The sequence below is a fragment of the Pagrus major genome, chromosome 6 (assembly GCF_040436345.1).
Source record: "Pagrus major chromosome 6, Pma_NU_1.0".
Classification (NCBI taxonomy): Eukaryota; Metazoa; Chordata; class Actinopteri; order Spariformes; family Sparidae; genus Pagrus; species Pagrus major.
The window spans coordinates 25,280,950-25,307,783 of NC_133220.1; the positions used below are offsets into that span (position 1 = coordinate 25,280,950).

At 40.2% G+C, this 26,834-nt stretch overlaps 2 protein-coding genes and 1 long non-coding RNA gene across 3 annotated transcripts; all 3 read right to left on the bottom strand.

The window, feature by feature from the left end:
- Positions 1-326: 326 nt before the first annotated feature.
- Positions 327-3,059, bottom strand: LOC140998646 (uncharacterized). The gene is made up of 3 exons (XR_012179450.1): positions 2,971-3,059; positions 1,540-1,641; positions 327-1,406 (listed from the first exon to the last, which is right to left on the bottom strand). It is a non-coding gene; the product is annotated as an uncharacterized lncRNA (long non-coding RNA).
- Positions 3,060-11,312: 8,253 nt separating this feature from the next.
- On the bottom strand, positions 11,313-19,453 carry LOC140998314 (rac GTPase-activating protein 1-like). Its single transcript, XM_073468571.1, has 17 exons — positions 19,365-19,453; positions 18,817-18,925; positions 18,016-18,218; positions 17,647-17,801; positions 17,322-17,391; positions 17,120-17,173; positions 16,836-16,910; positions 16,558-16,672; positions 16,305-16,453; positions 15,998-16,162; positions 15,796-15,891; positions 15,418-15,616; positions 15,139-15,244; positions 14,749-14,881; positions 14,489-14,597; positions 14,229-14,337; positions 11,313-13,290 (listed from the first exon to the last, which is right to left on the bottom strand). Exons 2-17 carry the CDS (start codon positions 18,902-18,904, stop codon positions 13,215-13,217), a joined length of 1,902 nt encoding a protein of 633 aa, XP_073324672.1. The 5' UTR covers positions 18,905-18,925; positions 19,365-19,453; the 3' UTR covers positions 11,313-13,214.
- Positions 19,454-23,335: 3,882 nt separating this feature from the next.
- Positions 23,336-26,511, bottom strand: LOC140997956 (major intrinsically disordered Notch2-binding receptor 1-like). Its single transcript, XM_073468054.1, has 3 exons — positions 24,511-26,511; positions 23,684-23,902; positions 23,336-23,539 (listed from the first exon to the last, which is right to left on the bottom strand). Exons 1-3 carry the CDS (start codon positions 26,509-26,511, stop codon positions 23,336-23,338), a joined length of 2,424 nt encoding a protein of 807 aa, XP_073324155.1.
- Positions 26,512-26,834: the final 323 nt, after the last annotated feature.

A 26,834-nucleotide genomic window follows, 5' to 3' on the forward strand; every position in this document is an offset into this window, starting at 1 on the left:
ATTCCCTGAGAAATGCACAAAAATGTTTGTCTCGCAGTGTTAAAGAAGGTGAACAAAAGAAAATCCTGGATCCGCCCCTTTATCCGGAACCAAAAGCTAATGGGGTCTATTCTGGGCTGAGGCGCATCTTCCATATAAGTTTGGTGGAAATCCTTTTGGTAGATTTTGTGTAATCCAGCTGACAAACCAACAACACACAACTAAATAATAATTAAATTAATAATTATATTAATGTAAGTAATGAACTAGGGAACTTTCATGGTGATATCTGTTAAATGTTTTACCTTATTCACCTGCAGTGTCTCTCCTCAATATGACACCAAATGGAAATCAGAAAAATGTTTATTCAATTAAATGCATTCATTGTTATTTTTGGCAACTTTTAACAAGAATATTGACATCACCTTTTAAAAGTTATGCAGCAAATTTGTTAGCAAACAGTTGCTTATTTACGCATCAAACAGAGATGGAGCAACATTAGCATTTGTTTGGATCCAAGTCTAATATTCACTCCCCCTCTGGTCTGGTCTCCCCTATTTAGCCGCTACTTTAGTGTTAACCCACTTGTTTCTAACTGCAGAGTTGGATGATGATGAAAAGTGTACCCATTCACATGCACACATTAGTTTGATCTATTGCTAATATAAAACATTGACTGTAGCAGCTTTAATAGCAAGTGTCTTCAACAGGGAGTTTGTGACCACTTCAGGGCTCCATAGAGGGAAGGAGGGGAATGTGGTATCATGTGGCTTCACTGTCATTAAATAATAATATGCAATACAGTACATTTGAATTTACATTTACAGATCGAGGTTCACTATAACTATAAACAATTCTTTGCAATTAAATATTTAACTGACAGCAATTGATCAGCACTACACTTGACAATCAAATATAAATGACATCACATCAAAATATGAACGTTATTGGCCCTGTGCACCTAAAGCACCAAAGTGTGAAAATAGCTGAAGCCTCTGGAATTAAATGAACATACACGCCAAATTTGATGACAGTACTTTGCAAAAGATTTGGCTTCTACCATACTATACTTCTGGCTAATCAAATGTTAAACCACTGTTGCATGCTAAAAGCCCTATACTCCTGTTCCCAATGCTTGAGAGCAGTCTGCAAGGCACTTCACAGGTATTCGCTAATTCCAGGAACCTCCAAGGAACCAGACCCAGACCCATCCTCTCCAGTATTGTCTCTAGTCAGTTGAATGACCTTGCTGAGTAGATGATGCCTCTCTGTTTCCAAGCTCCGATACTCCCTCAGTAGTCTCTTCAGCAGCTTGTTGCAGCAGGAACACGACTCGGTCGAATTCTGTTGAGACTGGTCAATCTGGCACACTTCTGCTATCACAGAGCTGTTGAAAGGAAATTGATCTGTATCTTCTTTCGAATGAACTGGCAAGAAACAGAAGTTGTGGGTTGTGATTGCAAAATTTTCCACTGAAGAAACATAGTACACAGTAACTTTGAATGTGCCAAGGCTTTAATTGCTTTTAAAAAGATACAAATTTTGTTTTTCGTAACTTACAGGCAAGCCACAGGGAGATATTGAGAACGGCTTGCATGAAACACAAGATCGCTAAAGTAAGAATCCCAATTCTGAGAAGTCTTCTCTGTGTGGTTGTCCCACCTGCACACACACACAAACACACAGATTCAGGGTGGGGTGAGATCACTTTGAAATGTAGTTGATTACAATTGATATGGACATTTTTTAAGTATTACTTAGAAAGTGTATAAATAGTGTATCAAAAAAAGAGACATGAAAAACATAATTATATTTGTCAAATGTAAACTAACTTTAAAGGCAATTTAGTATACTTTTTATGTTCAACTTAAAACAAATTAACATTAAAGTGCACTGTTTGTATGACTACCAAAATACACCTATAAGCAAGTGATATTAAAGTAAACTGACAGTGTATTACAAAGGTCATGAAAAAGGTATACTGTCTATAATTGCACTAGATTGCTACTATAGGTATTGCAATTCAGTATATGTTTTCTGTATGTATGTGTACAATTTACAATGTACTTACAACAAAGTACACTTTTTAGAAGTACACTAAAATACCACTTAAAGATAGTTAGATCAGCATATTTATTTTATTATGTTGTAATGTTGAATGTAATGATATTTTGAAGTTCACATTTTAAAAGTCAATTTTAAATACACTTTAAATTAAGCTCAAAAAGTAAAAGTATACTTGTAATAAGGTTTCTACACCTTAATGATATTGTTAATACAATAAAGTATACTATCTTTACACAAGGGCACCCTTAACAATCACAACAACTGCACAACACGTAAGATACTGTTGCGTTTGTGTTTTTCTTCAGATTTGAAGTTGAGGTCTTATATTTATTTTTGGCTTGCTCAGAGAACTGGTTGCACATTTTTTAAGTCGAAGTGATGCCGATTTTGACAGGCTGTTTTGATGGGACTGCTACTGCATGAGCCTTCTGTCTTGACTCAACACCAGGTCTGCAACAAAGTTCAGCACTTGTCTAAGAAACTTTGTATGTCAGACGCACTTTTAATGAGTTAATAATTGGTTATGACAAAAAGTCTGTATGTAATCTGGGCTGATTATAGTTACTTATTTCTTGTAATATACAGCAATCACATAATCCCAATGACATGTAATCCGTTCTGTAATCATTCTGTGATTCATGATAATGACACTGCAATTCGATCCCCTCCAAAAATGTATCACACTTGTAAGGTGACTGGTTTTGAATGTTTCTTACAAAACTTCTTTGTTCCTTGATGTTTCACCGTTTGGACATCATTACTTGACACTAAGGCATTTAGAATAGCTTTGTACATAAAAACACAAGAAGCAATGATGACGTTGATGATAATCCCTGAAGAACAAAGCGGTTATGCAGTATTCCTCATTTTGATCCCTTCATTAACTTTTTAATTTCTTAAGCCTTTATTAACTTTCGCTCTTACCTGTCTGTTCAGTGTCACTGCCGTTTGTTTCAGTGCTGCGAGGTTCATATGTAATGGCACGGTCAGAAAGCTCAATCTCTTGCGCCATGGTGCTCTACTGTGAGAAAGTTGCTCACAGTCCACGCACTGTCTGATATACTGCTACTTTAGGGGTTTTTTTAGTTTTTTTTTAAGGAAGTTGGTGTTTGATTTGAGGAAACACAGAGTTAGGTCTTCTTGATGAGTCGGCGTCTTGAAATACTAAATTTAGATGGACCCAATTTCTGTTTCTCATATAAAACCATTCACCTTTCACTGTATATAAAAACGAATTATGGGTCAATTTGATTTTAATCAGTTTCATCTAAATCTTAAACAGATAATCTTCATGCAGTTCCAAATTGTCACAAACTGAAACGAGAACCAATTTATTAAGGTCGTGAACCAGATTGGTCAAATCTTGTGGTAAATTGATCGGCAACACCTGGCATTCAACTCTGACTGAGGCTGCAATCAATAATGTGACCCAACATCAGCCCGCCTTTAGAGTACATCTTTGATTGAAAAGGGTTAAAATAAAAAGTGTAATACTGTATGAACGTTAACATCACAGTAAACAGTCTCTGTAACTAAGTAGCAGGGTAAGTATCACCTGGCATGACGGATCCAGCTCTGATATGCTTCGGCAGATACATCACCACATGCTTCCTCCGTTGCTCGTATTGGGGACTGCATTCAGAGTGAATACCTTTCACCACCAACCTGTGAAGAAAGCTGACATGGAGAGCCTACCTTTGGCCCTTTTATTCCTTGATTGATTATTCAAAAACAACAGGTGTGAAGTCAGTGGTGTAATTGGCTGGTGTTATTTATCATTGTGAATGGCTTTTTATGTGAACACTCAAAAACCAGTGCCAAATATAGAGCTCTGAATGGTTTTGGTCAAACTCCACTGCCATAGGCTATATTCACATGGCGGCCATTTTCCTCTTACATCAGGCTCAGGGTGGGACGCTAATATGTTGTACTGCTGTGTTCCAGGTTGCGAGTTATATAAATGTAGGGAATCTGACAAATTGCTATAATTTCATCACTTCCTGATCGACCAGCAACTGAAATGACAATGGATAGTGAAAATTTGATGAATGAGATGTGATTGAATGCTAACATTAGCTTTTTTTCTAACGGAAGCTATTAGTAGGCCAGCTAATTATGTTGTTTTACCTTAAAATATGGCCCCCCGTCTCTCCAGATTTTCACTTTTCATTGTCTTTTCGTTTGCTGATCACGTCATGTGTTCCATTGCACCATACACACCGTTTTTGCGTCGCAGCTGGTGTGATCCCGTCCCAAGATGACCTCTAGTTATACAATTGTGTCATGACACGTTACTTTATTTTATCATAATCCAGCATCTAAAGAGGAGGAATAACCTTGTGTACTGTAGCAACATTATGACAAAAACTGACTTTCCCCTACATACAAACTATGTGTTCATGTATCAACAAGCGAATCTGAAACTAACACTGTGAATATAATTTCCTGATATATTTATATTTCCTGATTATTTTAACTAAATGGAATTATTAACATTTGTTGAATGAATTAATTTACATCACGTTTAGCAAATTCAGAGCCAATTTACAATGTATTACTTGCACACACACTTAGCCCTGCATTTTCAGCAAGAACGGGAGATCATAAGAGAAGTGACAATGGCAACAGCTGGCTGGCGAAAATTTTGTGACAGATATCAACTAACACGTGCAAAGGTGTGATAAAAGAAGAATGCATACATATGCAAACGGCTGTCGACCTTAAAGTTAAGATGACACCATGAACATGTGAATTACACGTGTGATAAGGCTAATAGCATACGCTAGTGCCTGTTCAGCTTACATTTATGTATGAACTCTGATCCACCCAATTTAATATTTTCCCTGGAGGTGAGATCCAGGGGAAGATGTGAATACCCGTCACCTTAGCAGGCTGCCACAGTGAAAGCAGAACTTTATCAGTTCAAATTAAAGGCTCAATGGTGCAAATGATACAAATACTGACAATACTGTACCACTCCCATATCCTAACAACCACAGGGGAACGCTCCATGATAGAGTTGTGGAGATGGGTGAAATTAATGGGTGTGTTCGGCTGGAGAAGAGCTGGATTACAGGGTGCAACAGTGCATTCTAGTGGCCAATAGGAAAATCACAGGAAGCATTTGAAAAATGAGGCCAGGTCAGAATATGTTTGTGGGACCTTCATTGCAAGTTTGAAATTGCATTTTAGTTTTTTAAATGATTACATTCTATGTAGTAGCACAGTGACCTTAGGCCTTTTGTTTCTGGTGCTACAAGTTCAGATAAAGCTTGTTTAAGTGTGTCTATTGCCTTTTTGCTGTAGGGGACCATCATTGGACACTGGATTGATTCACCAAAGCTGCTAAAAGGTTCAACTTTAGCTAAAATGAAAAAAAAAACAATTGCTAATGCCAGTGGTGTAGTGGAATGCTACAAGTGAAGCTCATGAAAAGAGACTACAAAAGAGATTTGTGGGGTGTGGCTCAGATGATATGAGTATATCGAATATGATATATATATACACACTCTTTATAGCTGAGCCCATCCATGCAGAAAAAACAATCCCAAACTCAGAGGCACACACATACCTGCACACATGGTCACTGCACACATTCACTGGAAAACACTCAGCCATTCATGCACACAGCCCTTCTCCCACTACTCCATACCATGCATCCATGCACACACATTCACATTCAATCACATGAATTCAGATGCACTCATGCAGGATGGCACACACAAACACCCGGCTGCATGCATACAGGTATTTTTGGTATGTGAGTGTGCGTGCACATGTGAGAGCTCAGTTTCTAAAAACAATACATAAATCATGACAAACAATGGCAGCAGTCAATAGTGTGAAAGTGCTGATGTGTGGATGTGGATGCACCCACTGGTGCCTACAATGATGCCAAACAGGCCGTAATGTCACTCCGCTGGCAGGAAACCTATCACTGAAGAAGAGAGAATTATATTTAGCCGTGCTAGCGGCTAAATATAATTCTCTCCATGGATGGCGCTGGCTACTTGTCAGCCAGTCCGGAGCTTTGATGCAGATTGAAATATCTCAACTGATAAATGGATTTCCACAACAGTTTTAACAAATATTTATGGTCCCCAGAGGATCAGTTCTGCTTACTGGGTGGGTCGTTTTTATTCTAACGCCAAATGCAGATCAAAGTTTTCACTTATCCTGTGAATTATCTCAACATCTAAAAGATGAATTGGCATCCAAGAGGACGTATCCTCATGATCCCCAAACCACCACGATGGCAACGTGGATCTGCGGTTTCGAGTGAAATGTCTCTACAAGTATTGGGCGGATGGCCATGAAATTTGGTACACACATTCATGTTACCCTCAGGATGAATTGAACTTTAGTGATCCCTTCACTTTTTCTTTTTCGCCACCATAATGTCAAAATTTTAATTCACATTCCCTCCATCCTCAGCTGTATTTTCTGTTTAGTGCTTAAAGCTAATGTTGACATGCTAAACTAACATGATTATGAGTTTCATACTAACATTGACAACGTAAAGGATGCTCTGAGCTTAGCATACGGTAAAAAATGCCCTTGTATTATCAGTGTCACCATCAAGAAGTGTTATTTGGGGATTTTAAACATTTTTTTTAGGCATTATATGGCGTTGTGTGCAGTTATGTCGCCGATGAACACGGTGAGCGAAGATTCATCTTCTGTGGAGGAAATGAGCCAGATGTGGCATGTTGCTTCTCATTAGTGACACACAGCTCACTCTTTTCTGTGTTAAAACAAATACCCTGCCTTGTGTGTGTGTGTGACAGCTGGAGATGAGTACTCAGTTAAGTGGAAGAAAATAAATCAAAGCACTTGCCATCTTTTTGTGATGATTTGTCTAATTCTTGTCTGGTATGTCCAGAGATGGATGATGTCGTGTGTGAGTGTGTGTGGTGGGGGAACAGAGCAACTCAGAGAGAGAAAGAGAGACAGAGACAGAAAGTGTGTGTTTGGACCAGCTGCACAGCAAATCTGTTTATTCTGCACAATTTGGCATCAAACACAACAGACTGCTGAGCGCTTGCTACTGCTTGTGGCTCCCCATTAAAATGGAATTTATTGCTGCCTTAAGAGCAAGCCCGAATTACACATTTTTCCCTCTGCGCTCCGTCCTCTTCTCTCTCTCATTTGCACTTTTTCCTTTTCCACAGCTTTAGTAATAGTGGTGGTGTGGGGTGTTTTTTTTCCATTTCTGGCAGCAGCTGTCAGACAAGTCGTCATAACTGCTCATTATAGACCCGAACGGGCAGGTATGGTTGGCATGCCCACCTACCCGTCAGCACATCATTGCCATCTCCACTATAACCTGACTGAGTGGCGCTCAGACATCAGGTTGTGGAAAGCCTGCACTGTCCATGAATGTGGTGGCATCTCATGCAGCTGTCACTCACCTTACATATGCTAAACCATCTTTAGTGTTTCATTGTCCTTCACTTCCTGCTCAGAGGCCAGTCACTTTGGTCGAAAGGCGTTTCACCTGAACAAGTAAGAAGTCAGTCTTGTCATTTGCAGGCAGCCCATGCTATGTAGGTATTTTAAGACAGTGTTGACAGTTTAATGTCACATCTCTGTTCCAATTGCATTTAGTTGAGTGTGTCTGCAACAAGGCTGTATCCAGGGAGTCAACATTGGGAGGAACAAATATGCACTGAAGGAGTTTTCGGTGAAAATTTACACTTACACTCTAAAGTATATAAAAATTCATGAACACATTGGATGATTGTTTTATTTATTTGCTAGCTAATGCATGGAATGTGTGCAACACATCCACATGTCAGAACAACTGAATAGGTCGATTGACTTTAAAAACATCATATATCACTGTTTCCTAAATGACAGATCCGATTCAGTGTACCAGCGACAGGCCCAACGAACCTTTGTCATACAGTCGCAGTATGGTTTGGAGAAAAATATTGTGGTTTGGGTTAAAATAAATATTTTAATTTATCAGTTATTTTAATTTTAAAACTTTAATTAATTTGCGTCCCTACAAGTTATATTTTGTCATAAGCTGACTACGTTACTAACTAAAAATAACTCATCTTTGACTCATGGTTTCAGACGGGACACAAACAGTGGTCTCCTAGGTGAAAGTCCTCTGTTTGATCGCTCCATCCACCCCAACCTCCTCCTCATGTGATCTTTGCCGCTCTTTATAACACGTCATAACATGTGACTTCCTCCGTTCGCTGCTGTAATAATTATTACGGCTCCTAGACTTTACCAACTAACAATAGTGTGAATATGGGTCATAATAAATATAATGAAATAACATAAAATGAAAATTCAGTGGTTATCTTCTCAACCTCATGCCGATGGACATTAGGGTGAAGTTTCATGGCCCCCAAAACATTTGAGGCTTCACAGCAAACACCCCCAACTTAATTTTCATATTTGGGTGAACTGTTCCTTTATGCTACTTTCAACCTAAATAATAGTTTTTCTGATTAGGACAGGAATATACGCTAGCTAGCTAACATTCTGACAGGAACGCAACAAGACAATAACCATTATTTTCATAACACTTTACAACACTATCACAATCTACAGAGATATAGTCCACTTAACACTAGTTTTCCCTTTTCTAATACATTCAAAAGTAATGAAATAGAGAGACGGTACAGTCTTTGACATTGTGTTGTTTCAAACCACACACAGAACTGCAGTACACCGTAATACTAGAACCACTAGTAATAATAATGGCAATTGGTTAAATTAACTTACGATTATGATGAGACTTGCTTGTAATGATTTTGGATTGGATTTTGGGTGCCTGTCATAGCATAGCAATTTATATACAGTATATCAATATACTGGGGGACATTTCTTTAGCATATTTGAATCTTGTGGGTATGTGTCCCCACCCCAATATATATCATAATTACAGCCCTGGACTGAAATAATTAAGTCCCTGTTTAAGATTTAGGACACATCACATCAGCAGCCTGACAACCTGTTACCCATATAATTTACACTTGTAACCAGGCTTTTGAACTTATGCTGCAAAGAGAGCGTGAACTCGGGGCCCACATCTCGCTCCATAAATCTCCTCAGCCAATGATAAATTCATATTTAATGACCACGGCTATCGTCTGGGAAGGAGGAGCATTCTTTCATTATTGCCTCTTTCCCCTGCTGCTTGGTCGAGATAATTGATTTCTCTGTGGTAACAAGGTATCGACCATGCATGGTAGCCGGCGAAGACGGCGGTTCGATTCAAAGGAGGGGTGGAGAGGTAGCAGAGAGGAGAAAAAAAACAGAGGGAATAGAGGGATGAAGGCAAAAGAAGAGATAAAGGGAGAGAGCAAGAGCACTGAAAGCCAACAAGCCAGACAATTATTTGCAGTTAAAAAACTCACAGGCTTTACTTGGGCTTAGATTGGACAATGACTCTTGTCTTGTTTTTTCAGGGATTTTATAAGCCAAGTGCAGAACATAGTTTTGGTATTTCAGCGTTGTATGTTTAATTTGCCAAATGGAAAGCATATTGATCACACAATCTGTCACATAATTCACTGAAAACAGTGTCAGGAACAAATCTGGAGGACCACTTTTCAAGCACATGCTCAGCCTGCTAAGGAGGCACTATTTTGGTCCTGGAGCTCATGTTTATACATTTGCAGCATTATGCTTTTGTTCCCTTAACCTGACAAACAGCTCCTTCTCTCCTGCTCATTCTTATGTGATTCCAAAAGCAAATCTGAACAATGACTAGCCTAATCCGTCAGCAGAAACTGGTGAGTAGATTCTATAACAAGACAGCAAGAACATAGAAATGCTCCCCAGCTAGTGACAAAATATGTAAAACACTTTGTTTTATGTTACAAATGTCCAAATGCAATGACCATGTGTCTAGTGGTTAACATGGCCTTTTATTTCAGCACACATATTGATTATATACATGAACAGGTGGGTGGATTTGACTGGCAGTTATTGAGTTAACACCTCTGTGCTAACATTTTTTGCCCTGACCCCACTACATGCTGCAGCAAGAGCTTGACACATATAGACTGTATTTTCAATAAGTCCATAACAGCAATAACCGAATTAAATAATGTATTGATTGTATTCAGCTTCCAGAGATAGTAACAGTTCAGTTCCTTCGGCATCACTTCCTGCAGTTCACTGCATAAATAGAGGAATTAAATAGTGCTGTTGTTGTTGTGTGTTTACCAGCTTACATTGTAATTTATTTAAGAGCTCTTAATTGGACTAGTTACTCATTTGGCCCTCGCTGGTCCCACAGCAGAGTGGAGCTCTATCACTGCACACTGGGGCATGCTGGAATACGCAGCTACAGAGACACACTGTACACAGCCAGCTGTTTGATGTCTGCAGCACCGTACAGCATAAATAAACACACAATCCCCCGATGAGAGGACAGATCGACACACAGGAGACCCTATTTCAGGCTAATGAACTATTAATGCCGATTTGAAATTCAAACATTTTCGGAGGGTTTTCTCCGCAGTCATTCAAGGCTCTCTTTGTGTGTTTGTGTGTGTGTGTGTGTGTGTGTGTGTGTGTGTGTGTGTGTGTGTGTGTGTGTGTGTGTGTGTAAGAAAGGAAGCAAGAACAAACTAATTTGGATGAACTCTGCACACATTTTTATTTCTACCCCCCCAAACAGCTGGGCTTACATCTCAAAGAGGCCTCGTGTGTTGGTGAGGCTCTGTATTGAATGAGGCAATATAAAATGTATGTCAATGGGTTCAGCCTGGCTTAGCGCTCTCCACAGCAACTGTTAATGGAATAACTATAAGATGTATAAATGATCCCTGCTTTAATTCATAATAATGTTAGACCTCATCGCCTGCCCACTCAGCCCAATAGATTATGGAAATAGCTGTAATGACTATTGGAACAATGAGCCAAATTGCATTATGATTCAGCACCACATCGGCTTTGGAATAACTGGCACTGTGCTTTTTTGGTCTTTCACTGAAGATCTTGAATAACAATGGCCAACATTCAATTTACACGGGGAAAATGAAGATGAAGAGTGTTAAACAACAATGGAGGCTTTAGGCTGCCTGAATTAGGCATTAATAACACACTCACAGTTAATAGGGTAACACTAATCCATGTCCAGGTGTAAGAGGGTTTTTTTCTTTTTTTTTAGGTTGAATTGGTGATAACAAAACATCCTACATGTATGCCTCAAATGCTCCAGAGGCTCGTTTCAGCAGGGTTCCTCGCCCCACATGCCCATCTCATGCATGAACAACATCCACCCAGACAAAAGAGCCAGTCTTTTGATGTTTTATTTTTTGCTCAACCATGGACTTTTGTGTGATCTTATTTGAGCTAAGACAAAGAAATAATTGTTAAAATTAAGTCCATAAACTCTTGGGTGAAAGTAACTACATCAGTTAGACAAAATTTCATTACAGAAATAAAACAATATAATGGAATAAATGTACAATACTATATAAAACATAATTTAGTATAACTGGAGTCTCAGACTTTGCATATTTCTTCACCGGCAGGCACAACATGGCAAGATTTGGTTTTAATGACTAAATACTCTGAATCGTTTTTTTCTAAATAACTTACACTTGAACCAGTGATGTCATCATCAAATTTAAATCTGGAGCTGAGAAAGATGACAGTGAGAACAGCAGAGATAAATTCCTCAGGGGAAGAATCACTTCTTGTGCATAAGTGGTGAGTAAAAGTAAATACTTAAAGGGTAATTTCACCGCTTTACCATATATAAGTGCTTTACAGGAGGGTACTAGTGCATATGTGACAAAAAGCAGTATAAAGGTCCAGTGAAAACTGCATATAATCTCATCAATTGCCTCCAGTGATGTCACTCAGTGGCTAAATTGGATTGTGGGTAATGTAGGAGCCAGGTTTTGAAAATAAATCCACTCAAATAGCACTGAACTCCTATAACACTGTTGGACACATTATGAACAGTTAAGGTCAAAATCGATAATGTAGAATCAGAGATATCTTTCTTATTCCATGCATTCTTCTTCCTTTTCAAAACCTGGTGCCTACATTACCCATAACACAACTTAGCCAGTGAGTGACATCACTGAAGGCAATTCATCTGTCTAATGCAGCTTCCTCTCAAGCCACAAAAGGCTTTATGCTACTTTTTTTTTTACACTTCTGCATGTAGTACTCTCCAAGACCAGTAAACACAGTTTAATGTGGAAAAATTGCAAGAGTTACCCTTTAAAAGTGTAAGTGAGCATGCAAATCAGTTTTCACATTCATAAATTAAAAAAGCTCCAGATTTTATTTTGTGATGACCACACAGATGGGAGCCTCACATCTCTGGCTATTGGCTGAACTGTTGTAGATCCCAGGGTTATTTTACAGTATTTTCAATGAGTGTCAGTAGTACTGACTTGTTGTTCTCACATTTTACAGTAGATTTTCATTGGTTAAGGCTTGCACATCAAAAGTGGTGCAACGGCAGCCTCTAGTGGTGTTAACTCACAGATATAAAGGACATTAACTCAGATTGTTACAGATACAGTGCAAAATGCAACATCATTCCCATTTAGTATCAGTGTTTACATTGTTAAAGTATATAAATTGTCATGATTGGTATATATCATGGCACACAATCAACATAAATATAAAACAAAAATGTTAAATCATGAAAACAAATGATGTGTTAGTTTCAGGACAATGACCAAAAGACAAAAAGACACTGGCCAATAATACTTTTTTCTCTTTGTTTGGTGCAGCTATGTATTTCACGTGTGCTCGAGCACCCCTGTTGCTGTGGTTACAACCACAGATACAAAGATGGACCAACACCAGTGAAAGCATAGCTTCTGAACATCTATTTCATGTGTTTAACACAAAGCAGAAGGTTAAGAACCTTGAATTGGTTTGTAATGTCCACTTGGTCATTAAAGCCCTCAAACCTTTTACAATCACGTCGATGTCGCCACAGTTTTGGTCAATAATAAATCATTAGTAATCAAAAATATAAAAAACTTTTACATTTGTGTGCAGGAATATATTCAAAGAAAGAATCTGGTTAGAAAATATTGCATAAAATACTTGAATAAAAAACTGCACAGTAGTTTTCCCACATGATTATGTGAATATATATTCAGTAATTGCAGTAAGTAACCCAGAAATACAAGAAAGGTGAACCTTTTTTTCCTCCTTTGCCATTACTTCAGCTGTGGAGAAGCGAAGAAGTTGCCCTGGCGGTTAGAGGCCACTGATGCTTTGCCCTTGCTCCCAAATCTAAGGGTGGGGTTGGGGGTGGGATCAGGGATTGGGGGACAGAGAGTAGAATTTTAAGCTTCACAGGAGCAAACAAAAATGTGAAAACAAATGTTTAGAGGTAAAAACGGGAATCCATACATGTGGACAACTGAATTAGATACATTTAGTTGTTGATTATTTGAGACAAGCTTTAATATGTTTAGTTCATTAAAGCTAAAAATGTATCTGGAGCTGCTGTTCATGCCACAATGTTTACGCTCAAACTTTCAAAAGTTCAAGCTTTATTAAAGTTGGATCTTGACTGAAATGTTTATCTAGGATTTCATTGCTCTTCGACTAAAGGACCCATGTTCAACCGGCATCTCCCACACAGAGTTACAGATATTTGCAAATATTGTTTTTCCAACCCAATTTCAGTCAAGTCTCTTCTGTAGTGCATTTAACATATTATTATGCAAAATAGGCTATTATGCCAGATGCAGACATACAATGCTTTTCAAAAAGTAAACATGAGTGGGCAAAATAGGAAAACCACTTAGTCATACACATAATTAAAGCGTTGTCTTATCGGCAGAAATGTTTATTTTGGGCTGATGCTGACATTACATTTTAAAGCCTTTTTTCGGCCAATACTGATGATGTGCTGCTCTCATCATGCAACCCTAGTTTGTATTTAACAGTAACCACACCAATTTTACACATTACCAGTCTTGGGCAGTACAACTGCATGTGAAAAAAAAAAAAAAAGAGATATTGCCTTTTTAATTTTTCGCATTCTTTTTTTCTTTTCAAAACCTGCCGCCGCTTCCTCTGGAGCCGCAAAAGGCTTTATACTACTCTTTTTCCACATATGCAGTAGTACTCCCCAAGACCTGTTAACGCACATTAATGGAAAATTGGTGGAGTTACCCTTTAAGCGACTGCGAGAGTGTGTGTCAGTGTAGGTGTGGGCTTACAGGGTGGTGCTGGAGAAGGTGTGCATCATGCGCTGGGACAGCGAGCTGGAGGAAGGTGTTTTGGCCATCATCTGGTGCTCTGGAGTGGTCACTGGTCCCAATACGCTCACTAGATCAAAGATCAAAGACCAATACACCCTCAGGTCATTTTTTCAACCAAATATGCATACAAATTATTAAAAATGAAAAACAGATTGGTTTTAATCTCTTATGATATGATGTGTATTTTCCTTCTCTAGTGTAACCTGTCAGTGATTTACCTTTGTGGTCTGGAGTTTCCGTGTGGTGAGCATTGTCCATGCCTGTATTATCTGGATAAGCAAACTGACCCCAGTACCTTGCTGGAATACTGAGCAAGCGCTCTACAATCTAGAAGAACATAAAATAAATCCAGTATTTGTATTCAAAACCCTCTGAAAGAACAGAAATCGACAAACGAAATCACTCATGAAAATGTGTTAATAAACACTGGACTAGGGCTCTGAATGTAATGTTAAGTCAGAGGAGTTAATCACTTTACCCTCGGTTGTCTGTTTGTGTCATGCAGGATGGTCATAGGGTCTGGGTCGGCAACAGCGTGACCCACAAGGGTAGGGCCAAACACCCTGGCCAGGTTGTTCACATCCATCTTAGTCTCCACACTTTGAGATACCCTGGGAAAAGAGAGGGGTGGAATATTACACACAGTCTTAACTACAATTAAAGTTGCACCAGAGTTACTGCAGAGATGTAGGAGGTTATAACATGCTTGCTCACTCGTGTCTCAAACTTTAGAAAATGTCGAAAAAAATAAAGTATTTGCTTGCATAAGTCGTGTCTAATGAAGGGAAGGTAATGGGAGCAGAAGGGAGTAAGAACAGAATAAAACGGGTTTCTTAGCTCTGCTGTAATTTAATATAATGAAAATTACTTCTGCAGATGGATCATCAGGCAGGCCAGAGTGTCTCGGTTGGGTTGAGGCAGCTCACTGATGTTCTGATACAACATGGCGAGACTGTTGCCATCATCCTGGATTTCTACAAAAACATTAACACCAGTCATGTCATACTCATGCACATACCTGTTCCCTCTATCCCACTGAGCTCATATACACGTGATTAAAATACTTGTTATATAAACATTCAGACAGATTAAAACCACTGCAGACACATTGAAGGTCTGTAGTGATTCTAGTCTCAGAAATACTCACCGGCCGCTTCCATGAAGGCTTTGTTGAGGTGGAAGGTGAGCAGCGGCTCTGGGAGGCTTCTGAGGAAGTCTTTGAGGACACCCGTAATGACGTTGATGTCGTCTATTTTGTTAAGCGGTGGCAGAGTCTTTCCTCTAATCAGCTTCTCCTTCAGCTCTTTCACCATGCGCTCTTGGCCAGAGACCCTGTACAGGCCAACCTGGGGCAATGGAAAGATTAAAAAAAACAGCTCTCATTGTCTGGCTGCCTGTGATACAACATTACCGAATGACATGACTAATTAGAGAGAAATTATTCACCGTTATCGCTCAAGAGAAAGGATCAGAGCATAACATGAAGGTGACAAGTAAACATGGACTTGAATAAAGTCTGTTTTACCTCATTGAGGCCTCTGTGTTCAATCTCCTTAATGCAGTAGATAACCAAAGCTGGGATTTTGGGAGATGTAACTGGAGCAAAGTCAGCCAGGGTGGCCTGCACACAAAATACATCAATTTATATGTAGGCAACATGAAAGTAATAGAACATAATGAAAGATTATGGAGTGGAAACATGCCATTAAGCAATGAGACAACTGTACCTCTGCGTTGTTGATGGGAGTGCCAACAGCTGTGGGATTACAGGGCGTGGGACAGCGCTCACGACACTCTGGGTGGCTCACCACCCTGCAATCCTGGCAGCGAAGGTACATCTTGCCAAACTTTGTTTTTCTTCCACACGATGCACAGAACTCAGACTTTATCACCTGAGTGAGAGAGGGAACACAGTGCCGAAGGTGAGCAGATGCGTCAATTAGTAGTCCAACATGTTGAAGCAGCTGGTAGTGCAGGTAAATAGCCCGTCTAAATCTGAAACGCTTCACTTTCACAGTAAGTATGCAGTCTTACTGTTTTCGCTATGAAGTGGTGCTTTTTTCCTCCTCCTTTAGCTCTGGGGGTTCGGAGTTGGACTGGGATCTCTGGCACTGGGGTGCTGGGAGCCTCACTGACAGTCTCAGATTGGTCAGTGGTGGTGGTATCAGCCCATGCTGGAGCAACTGTAGACACAGTCACATGTTATTAAAAACCCCAAGTCAGTCTGATTATTTTTTTGTTGTAAGGTCCCATTAGGAGGATCAAAATAAAGCTACAAAATTCTCACCACTCTTTCTATTGCGTGTCCAGTAAGGCACAGTTTCAATGGTAGAGACAGCTTCAACAGGACCACCATTCGCAGGCACGGTGATGGTGGTTTTGGCCACTATAGACTCATTCATCTGAATCATGTAGAAAAAGATATTAATGTTCTATTCAACCAACCTGATGGACATTAGTGTTGGATTAAAAAATAAAATATTAACCCAAAGCTGTTTTACAGACAGCACAGTTATTCAAATGTTAGTGTTATATTGTGCATTCAGCTGCAGAGGTCAGCATTACCCTATCTGATCTGCGTCCAGTGGAGCGAGGTTTCTTCATTGCCTGTGGAGGAACTTCAAGTTTCCTGGAGGAACGCTGTCAATTAAAATGGACAATTCACTTTCAAAAACACATTGTCATAGATTGTTTTACAGTTTTCAGCAGCCAAACAGCAAGACTGTGCTGAAGTATAGAAAGAATCAAAGAATCAAACTACTGAGTGCCTTTATACCTAACCTGAAACAAACCGTCAAAATTACTTCGTCATCAAGACATGTAAGGAAGCACACGAAGACATGACTCACCCGTTTCTGGCGTTTCCGCAGTCTCACATTCTTCATCACAGAGGAATCCCAGTCCTACAGAAAAAGTGGAGTTAGACTATAGTACTTAGAAGGTCAGTTCACAAAAAGAGTCCCTTGATGTTGTTGTCCCACTATCTGATCCTCAAACCATCAGTTCTCCTAAAATAAACAGTGATGCTTTTAAGAAACGGGGTCAGTATACCAGAGAGTCATCCGTTTGGTCAAAGCTGATGTCTGACAGCAAAGAAGCTGATTCATCGATGGTCATTAACCTGTAAGATAGAAAATTAAACGAAATGTTCTGTTGAATTAAACAAGCTTTAATGCCAGAACTTGTATTTCACATAGTTAATTTCCTACAGTGTTAATTGCAGACAGTATCTTCATTTGCTAAACAAAGTGCAATAGTACAGTACCCTTAACGTAAGCAAGGTCAAGAAAGGATGAGGCATCATGCTAAGAGAAACTTAAAACCGTTACTCTTAAACAACAATGGTCATTTAAGAACCAGACCAGGAGGACCTGACCTTCGACTAGAGTTGAGGTTGTTATTAGCAGCCTGTGCTGCTTGGGAGTGGGCGCTGAGGAAGGCCAGGGCGGAGCGCTGCTCCTCACTCAGGAGGACACTGCTGCCATTGTTCTCTGATAACAGCAGCTCCCGGATCAGCTGTACCTGACGTTCCTATTATGTACATAAAAGCACAGGAAAATGTATTATTTAGTGACAATGCACATTCACCAGTTAGACAAAGGTTATTCACAGACAAAACCTGTAAGGTGAGCTTTACAAAGTGCAGTGATCAGTAGCATTATATGGAAATAATATGCTAGGCATTTTCCTTTTCCTAACTTCCTGTGTTTCCCCTAAAACCCTGCAGATGTAGTATTGCACCAACCAGCTTCTCATAGACTGCCTCGGCCTTCTGCCGCCGGCGGATCTCCACATCCACTTGATTGCGTGCATGCTTCAGTTTGACCTCCAGGGCTCCCCTCTCAGTCTCTGCTTTAGACAGCACCTCTTTACAGGAAACCAGCTCCTCGCCTGTCCGCAGCCACTTTTTACGGCAATCCTCAAAGTTGACTGCCATCTGAAGGAACTCTGAATGAGACAATGGAAGAGGAGATTGTTGTATCAGCTCTGTGTACTATATACTACTTTCCTCTGTGGTGGCACTGTGTATTAGGCCTCCAAAATTCAGTAGGTTTTTTATTGGCAAATATGCAAATTGCCTTTAGCTAGAGGACAAAAAGACAGAGTGCTCTGCTGTAAAGTGAGCAAATGAATAACAATGCTTTTCTGCTAGTTAAAATGGAAATGAATTGCATTATATGGGCTACTGAAATGGTAATTTTTACTACACCCCAATACCCGCTATTTCGACCCCCATCTGTGGCAGGGGCTGCACCATCAGTATCCACAGCAAGTCTATAGTCCTGATCCTGTCAGCCTTTAGTTAATAAAGCAAATACTCAGTACTAGTTCTGCATTTACTGTCCATTGCTAATAACTCATTGCACTAACATACACATTTTGGGATGGGAACACACTCAATAATACTGCTATTAAAGTAAGCACCATGCCACCTCAGACTAACTAGACACTAACGCTACACAAGTACTTAAACTCCATTGTGGGTTTCATTGACAGGCTTCTAAAGAGGTGGCAAATACCAAAACCCAGTGTGGAAATAACTTACGTGGTTCAATGCCCTCATTCAGACAGTCCACCTGGGCCCTCACACTCTGAAACTGGTTGTACAGGTTCGCCACAGACGACTCCATCATGTCTGACTGCAGCTGGGCTAGCTAGGGTTGACATCAGATGAGTTAGATTAGTAGGGAAATGATAATGCTAGTTAATGTTAACTTTGTTTTGTTGTCGTTTTACATTGTTATTAGCGTTGAATAAGCCCAGTTCAGGACTAACGTTAGCATTGAAAGAGCACTGACGTTACAAAGACTACATGTCATGTAAGTAAGACAAACATGTGAAATGAAACTTAAAACTACATCACAGTACGAAAGAAAAACAACGTAACTCGGTATTGTGTCAACTCTCGCTACTTAAAACAACAGCACGGTAGCTGGCGTTAAATTAATGTCACGCCAGATTTAGCATAACGTTCCTGTGCATGTGATGAAGTTATCTGCATGCTAACATTAATGTTAGCAAGCTTGTGTTGACCTGACTTAGCTTCCTGTCGTTACGTTGTTCAAAAGAAAAAACAAAACACATAACCGTTACCTGTGCGATGTTTATCCTGTGGCCGTGCGGCTGACATGTAATGTAACAACGTCCGATGTTAAAAAGCAGAAGTTAGATGTTTATACCCGCAGCAGCAGCAGAGCCACACCTGTCTGATACTTTGCACATTCCTCCGGACAGTTCAAAATCAGCGCCGGTTTTCTTCCTCGGCGGCTGCTGCAGCGGAGGTCGCGGCGCTCTATCGCCCCCACACAGCCAGAGTTGGAACTGCAGGTGGTTGTGCTGATAAATTTCCTCTGGTTCCCAATCTGGACTACTATCCCTCCAGTCACTGTATCTACATAATACACTATAAGGTATCACTACAGGATAGTGTTGTGTGTTTAATACTCAAAATACATTTATTTTATGGCATTAAACATTTTAATTGCAGTCTAAAATATACTTCGGAAAATGAAATTGCACTGTATGGTGAAAACAGAAATGAACATTTTATTTTAAATATATCTTTTCTAAATTAATATATTACTAAGTCAATAAGGAGGGCGATATTAAAAAATAGTGTATATATTTTATATCATAATGCATGCATATATATTCTTTTTAATTTGACGTTGAATTGGTTGACACATTCATGTCGAAATTACTTACTCTTTTGTCCTATTCTTTATCAATTAATAAACAGCTTTCTTTAGCCATTTCAAGACCTCAGAGGACATGAGGGACATACATACAGTGTTGTAAAAAGTACCCAAAAGTCATATTTGAGTAACAGTAATAATATCACTTTGGTGAAAGTCACCCATACTTAAAAGTACTTATAGGTAAAAGTCAAGTATCTGATTAAATGTACTTGAGTATCAACAATTTATTTTCTGGCTTTAGATGTACTTAAATCATAGATATATTTATATGTATGTATATACAGTACGTATACTACTGTATACTATTGGTTTGTTTGATCAGATATTCATCATTTTTCAAGTATTGGCATCATGTTTTTTTTATCTTTTATTTTATTGCCAATAAAACAAAATGATTTTAAAATGTACAGCTTTAGCTCTGATGTGGCATTCAGTCTGCAAAGAGTAAATGAAAATAAATAAATAAAGTGTATTTATTTATTTACTGTATATTTACTGTCAAATATCATGCATCTAACATACTAACTGTACCTATAACTCCAATAATAATACCAAAAGCTTTGATATATGAGCCATTTTTGCACAATAAATAGAAATGTCAGACTTGCTTGAGGTGAGTCAGTCTGGTATCTGTGCCTCCTGCTCTCCTAGCGGTGAATCAAAGTGTGCAGTGCAGTACGGTGAAATTATGTGTGAAATCATAAAATCCTTTGAAACAGTCAGCGACTGTGCTTCTGTTGTCGTGGGCCTGGCACATGGGATGCACACAACAGCATCATTAATCAACCTCGGATGGCATATCTGGGTGCAGCAGCAGCTCTACTGAGCAGCATTTAATGAGGATAACGCTCACACTCAAACACTAAATCAATTGCAAACTAGTTACATGTAGGAGTCCATAAGACATTAGGAATTTTATGTGTGTTACTATTATTACTTACCCCCAGAACATTGTGCGTGTGTGTTCTGAATACCGCAGGTCCATTAGAGTTGATTTGAGATAATAGGATCTGTCAGTCAATATTCGCTTTCTGTCTTCATCAATTATTCATCTCTGTATGTATATTTCCTCCAGTCATGGATCATTTAACTGCCAGAGTTATCTTTTTACAGCAATCACTGTCTGCTCTTTCTTAAACTGAGTGAACTATTATCTGCTATCTGCTAAGTGTATCAACCAGCTGCATCACCAAAAAAAAGGGAAATTATTAATTTTGCTTTAAGGAGACACTTTTTCATTCACCATTACAAGTTGATGCAGTAAGATCTTAATTAATTGTTTATCCGCTCAGACAACATATTGTGAAAGGCACATAACCACTTTGCCAAGTTTATTCAGACAGGCAGTGAGTCGACATACACCCCCACAATCATATAAAGCGTTGCACACCAGTAACTTGTATGCTACTGTAATACCTGCACATATTTCTTTCATTTACAAGCAGTTTTTAAGACAGAGTGTTTACCTGAATAATGACTTCACAGATTTGTAACTGACCATCTAAAAGGTGCATGGATACGACAACACCAAGGTCCATATTTCATAAATGCATTTCAGGAGTGAGCAAAGTGTCCGGAGGCTCTAATGCACCGAAGTTTCAGAGGAAGCACCTGCAGATTGTGCTGACTGCAGGGTTAGGCCTCCACAGTGGCACCATTGGAGAGGTAATGGATCCACAAACAGCCTCCTGGGGAACACTTGGCAGATATGCATCTACTTAGGAGGATGTATTGAAGCAGAACACACCCTCTATACATCCTCTGCATATTTGTGCTCACAAAGCAAAGTAAAGTTTAAAAGCCTGGATGCAGATGAAGGAAACAAGGTTTTGATATAGGTTATAAATTAATATGCACGTTCTGTCCACTTCGGCATTTAGGCCATCAATTAAAAAAGGTGCTTATTTATTATTGAACATACATTAATCATTTATATCTATAAAGGGTGTGGATGCTCCCTGCAATAAATACAAGTACTGAGAAAGTGTCAGATGTTCAATTTGGTTGTGTGATGCTGTGGTTACTGATGGGATTGTAGTAGATTACAATATATTGTATTGTATGTGCCTGTTATTTTAACCAGACTGTAATACACATTGTACATTGCAATACAGCCTTATCTGTACAAGTCTCAACAAAAAGTGAACATTTCAAGCTTCACAAAGGTAGCTTTTATTGCAGAAATATTATATTGCCTTTAGTTATATTTTAAAACTGTACGTGTTTTCTGTGTCAACCCCCCCATAGATACTTAAGTCTGGCACAAAAAGTTGATTCAAACATAAAGTCTCCTGAGTTAACAGGATGTTTTTACAAAATAGAACTACTTTTGTCATCTGTGTGAGGACGCCAGATGAATCTGTTGCCACTAAGTGAGTCTGCAGGTATGTGGAAAAGCTCTGGCCAAGTGAATATAAGGGAAGGCTAATGCGTATAGGTGCACTCAAAACATCCCATCAATTGAATTACGAGTGGAATATCTCTCTGAGAGTGTTTACTGGAAAAGGATCCCTCTTTCCTTCACGGCCTCAACAACAACAACAACAAGAATTTTATCATCCATTTTTTGAAACTCGACACTTGGTAAACACTCCAACCAAAACACATTTATAGGTGGCTTAAAGAGCAGTTTGAAAAATGGGAGGGAACTCTATAAAAATATGATTTTTTATTGATTTAAGTGTCTTTGAGCAGTATATCTTGTTGCTTAAAGGAAAGAAAAGAGCAGTCAAGCTAGAAGGAAAATAAAAACGCCGCTCCTGACCACAAAATCCATTAGCATTTATAAACTGTAGATGTAAAACTCTTATGTACTGATAAAACTATTATCTCACATGAAATAAGCCCTGTAGTGTTCTCAAGAGAACAGCAAGAAAGAGTCAGGCAGTGCTTGAGGCTGAAGCTGATTCACGATGTGTTTGTTTCTCAGAAAAGAGCAGAGAAAATGTGAAATTAAAAGGAAATTGACACTTTTGCAATGGCTCAGTATTACTAGTTTAAACATATCTTCTCAGAGTTATTTCAGAATTATTTAAAACCTTCTCACATAATCACTTTCTTTGCAGCCACCTGAAATTATTAAGAACAAAAACCATAAATATATGATATGGGGGATCAAACTTGGCATTGGAAACTGCATGGGGGAGGGATTTCAAAGAAAGCTACAGTGTGAATCCTCCTGTTTCTTGAAGTCATAAAAATGATGCTGCATGCAGAGAAGTTTAGGGAGGTGCTGAATGTTAAATGATCACTGATCCAGCTGTATGGTGCTTATGTCAAAGTCTCTCTTATACTGATCTCCGGATGGCGTGCAAGTTCTTGGATACAGCACACAGTTGCTGATAATAAATAATAATGTGGGCCCTGTCAGGGTCTTTGTGTGCCCATGGTGCAAATAGGAATGACGATGACAAGAATGATAGTCACCGCAGTGCCAATGAGTGCAGCCAGCTTGCAGATCTTGGCTCGGCGGAGGTCAGCCTCTTTACGCCTGAGTAGACCATCGTAGCCTGGAGTGTAGATGTCGTCCATCCAGAACTCCATGTTATTGGGGTTCAGGGACTCCTGGCCCTGAGTAACACAATGCCAATTAGAGATCTTTAGAGCAGATTTAAACTCGTATGGATTAAGTACAGACTACAACCACTGACTTTTTATAAGAGACATAGCAGGAAACAGAATGTAAAAATAACTGTCAAAATCAACAAATCTTACCTGTAAATCGAAAGGGGTGACTCGTGCCTCTCTGTCGTCTACAGTCCATATGGGTCTTCCCCTCCCCTCAGCCAATCTGGGGTCCATGATCTTCCCAGATGTTAGCCCACCTGTCAGGCTGCTGTCTTTGTGGCGGAACAGGGACGAGTTAAACACTTGTTCAACCAGGTTTGAGGACTTTTGGGAGAGCAGGTTAGCGGTGCTACCTGACGGATCTGCCTAGAGGGAAAACAGGCCAAACACAGATTTTATATATGCTTTATATATGGCAATACCTACTTTAACCTTTAAAGAGATTTTAAATTCAGGCAAAGTTGGAAATATTAGTTTAAATAAAGACCATCACTAATCATGCACGTGCATTTGAATATATTAGCTATGTTCCTTTGCAGCCCTGACCAAACTTCCATTATTATCATTTTCACTGAAAAACCTATTAAAATCATGATGGTCAGAGCATCTGTGCAGCACAACAGCACTTCAGTATAATTCTGTTATGTCACACATTTCAAAACTGCAGCTTCTGCAATCAGCCATATCGCAATTTCAATAATATTTTCTATTACTTGTGCAGCCCTTCCATACAGGTTTAAACTAATACACCACAAAGTGGCCTTGTTAGCTAGTCACACGACCACATAATCACATGTGTCTACCCAGCAGACCACAGGGCCAGCTACAGGCCTAACACATACCTTTGCTTTCACAACTGATCACAGTTAGATCTTGTTCAAGAAGTTATGCTCATATGCAGAGAAACCTCATCTTACAGTTATTTTTTTCATCTATCATGGAAAATATAAAATAAAATGTATTCAGTGCTTTACCTGTCCATGTGAACTTTTGCCATCTTTAGTTTTCGAGAATGACACTGTCCAGTCTCTCGCAGAGCTAGTGACATTCGGCTGTTTGGTTTCAGAGACAATTTTCTCCTCCGGCTGGGTTTTGGAGGTACGACGAGACGATGCATCCTTCTTCCCCTCTTTTCTCCCCTTTGAATCAGCCTGACTTTTGCTGCTCTCTGATTGCTCCCCAGGAGTGTTCCAACGGCTCCAGTCCAGACTAGTAGTGCTGGTCCCTGGAAATAGATGCCCAGACGCAGACAGAGGCTGAGGCTCTGATGACTCAGATGGGGTTAGAGGGTGGCTCATAAAGGACGAGACACCGCTGAGAGGCTCCAGCCATCGCCCGCCAGTGTCTTGTCCACCACCAGCACTGATAGGCTGCTGGATCTTTTCATCCAGTCGCTGCAGAGCGGACAGAACCTGGGAAATCTCAGCCTTTACATCGTTCAGTGACTCCAGCTGTCTCTCTATCTGGCTCATACGGAGCAGCAGCTTACAGACACTAGCCTTGAGCCCATCATCACTGCTTTCCAGAGAGTGGAAGAGCCTTTGGAGTTGGCCTAGGCGGCCACGTCTGGCCTCAGGGGTGTCCTGATTAATGGCTGCTGACCCATCACCGGGGTGCAGGACTCCCGTGGAACCGCACATGCTTATGTCATCTAAGAAACGAAAGATGGCACTGATGTCATCCTCACCAAACTCAGGGTCGTCTAATGAAGTCATGAAGGAGAGGCGATCAGCATGGACTAGGCTACGAAGGCGCCGGGTGTCTGGTGGATCTGTCTGGGTTCCCTGAGCCTTGAATACATCGCATAGACTTGGCAATCCACTATCCCCACTCTCACATCCTGAAGACTCCCCCAAACTGCTGATAGCAGGGGTTGATCGTCTTGGAAGTTGCCCCCCTTGTGATCCCATCCCCAATCCAATGCTTCCCGGGCCTATTCGGTCCTCCAGACTGTGACTCTTGTTGCTCCAGATGGGTCTCTTGGTCCTGGGAGGTTGAAGGTGCCGAGGGGACCACTCTGGGTTTGACCCCGGTCCGAAGTAAGTAGAGTCCTGCAGGTCATCAATGCTCTCATGTTTAGCCCGCTGCTCTGGCGATTGGTGGACTGTTGATGGTGACGGGTAAGGATTTGGAATCATTTCAAAGCTGTGATTGTCGAAGCCTTTCTGCCCCATGACGGGACTGGAAGAGTCACTGCTAACAGTCACCTGGGGTATCAGAGGTGGTTGGTTATGGAAGTCTTTCTTAAACATATTTCTCTTCTGGTCCACAGATGATCCCTGTTCCGGTTCAAACACCTCTATGGGTGCAGAATCTCCACTAGACTCGCTGTCCGTCTCCAAAGGCAGGTAGAGATTCTTCATGACTTCGTTGGGGATTTGCCCACTGGGATACAAAAGTGTTGTGTGAGGCAAGTCGAAAGACACAGCCCTCGCCCTGACAGGAGGGGAGGACACAAGTGAGAGTGGATCTGGGGGAAGACTTCCTCGCTTGCGGGCAGAGTAATTAGGTCTTGGAAACAGCAAGTGCTGATCGATAGGCCTGCCACTGGAGTCAGAGTGGGCACGTGCTCTTTCTCGAGCATAAATGTTCATCTGGTGGATTCCAGGCAGACTGGGACCAGGGGACTGGTCGACAGGGAGGACCATCTGGGCTCTCATTGGTTGGCTGTCATCAGTGGCCCCGCCCGTCATCTGAATAAGATTGAATATAGTTACAATGTCAGCAGCGACGCCTATAGGTGATAGCCCCTGGCCTCTGGCGGAAACCCTGTCTCTGAAGAGAGTGGCTGGGAAACAGGGATCCCGGCTGGCAGCCGCAAACAGCAAACTCCTGAGCTCGATGAGGTGCTCCAGGTCATAGCGGGTGCTGACCATACGACAAAGGTCCTGAAAGGTCAGCAATTGCCGCATATTGGCCAATTCCTCCAGGATCCCCAGGAGGACCCCAGGGTATTCTTGCTGCAGGTTAGCCATGGCTGCTCACCTGAGAGGGAAAACAAGGCAGTTAGGAAAGCAAAGCAGTGTTACTTGTATAGCACTTTTCAAAAACAAGGCAATTCAAAGTGCTTTTGACGACACATAAAAATCCATTAAAGCGAGATTTAAGAGACACACACATGATCACAGGTAGAGTTACATATCCAAGCTGATAAGTGCATGTAAAGTGCATTTAAATTTAGAACACCAGTCTGTTATGAACCTTTAATGAAAGTATAATAATAATGTATTAATAATATGATGTCGTATTGATATTACACATAGTTAAGAATACTAAAGCAATAGTAACAAAACATTAG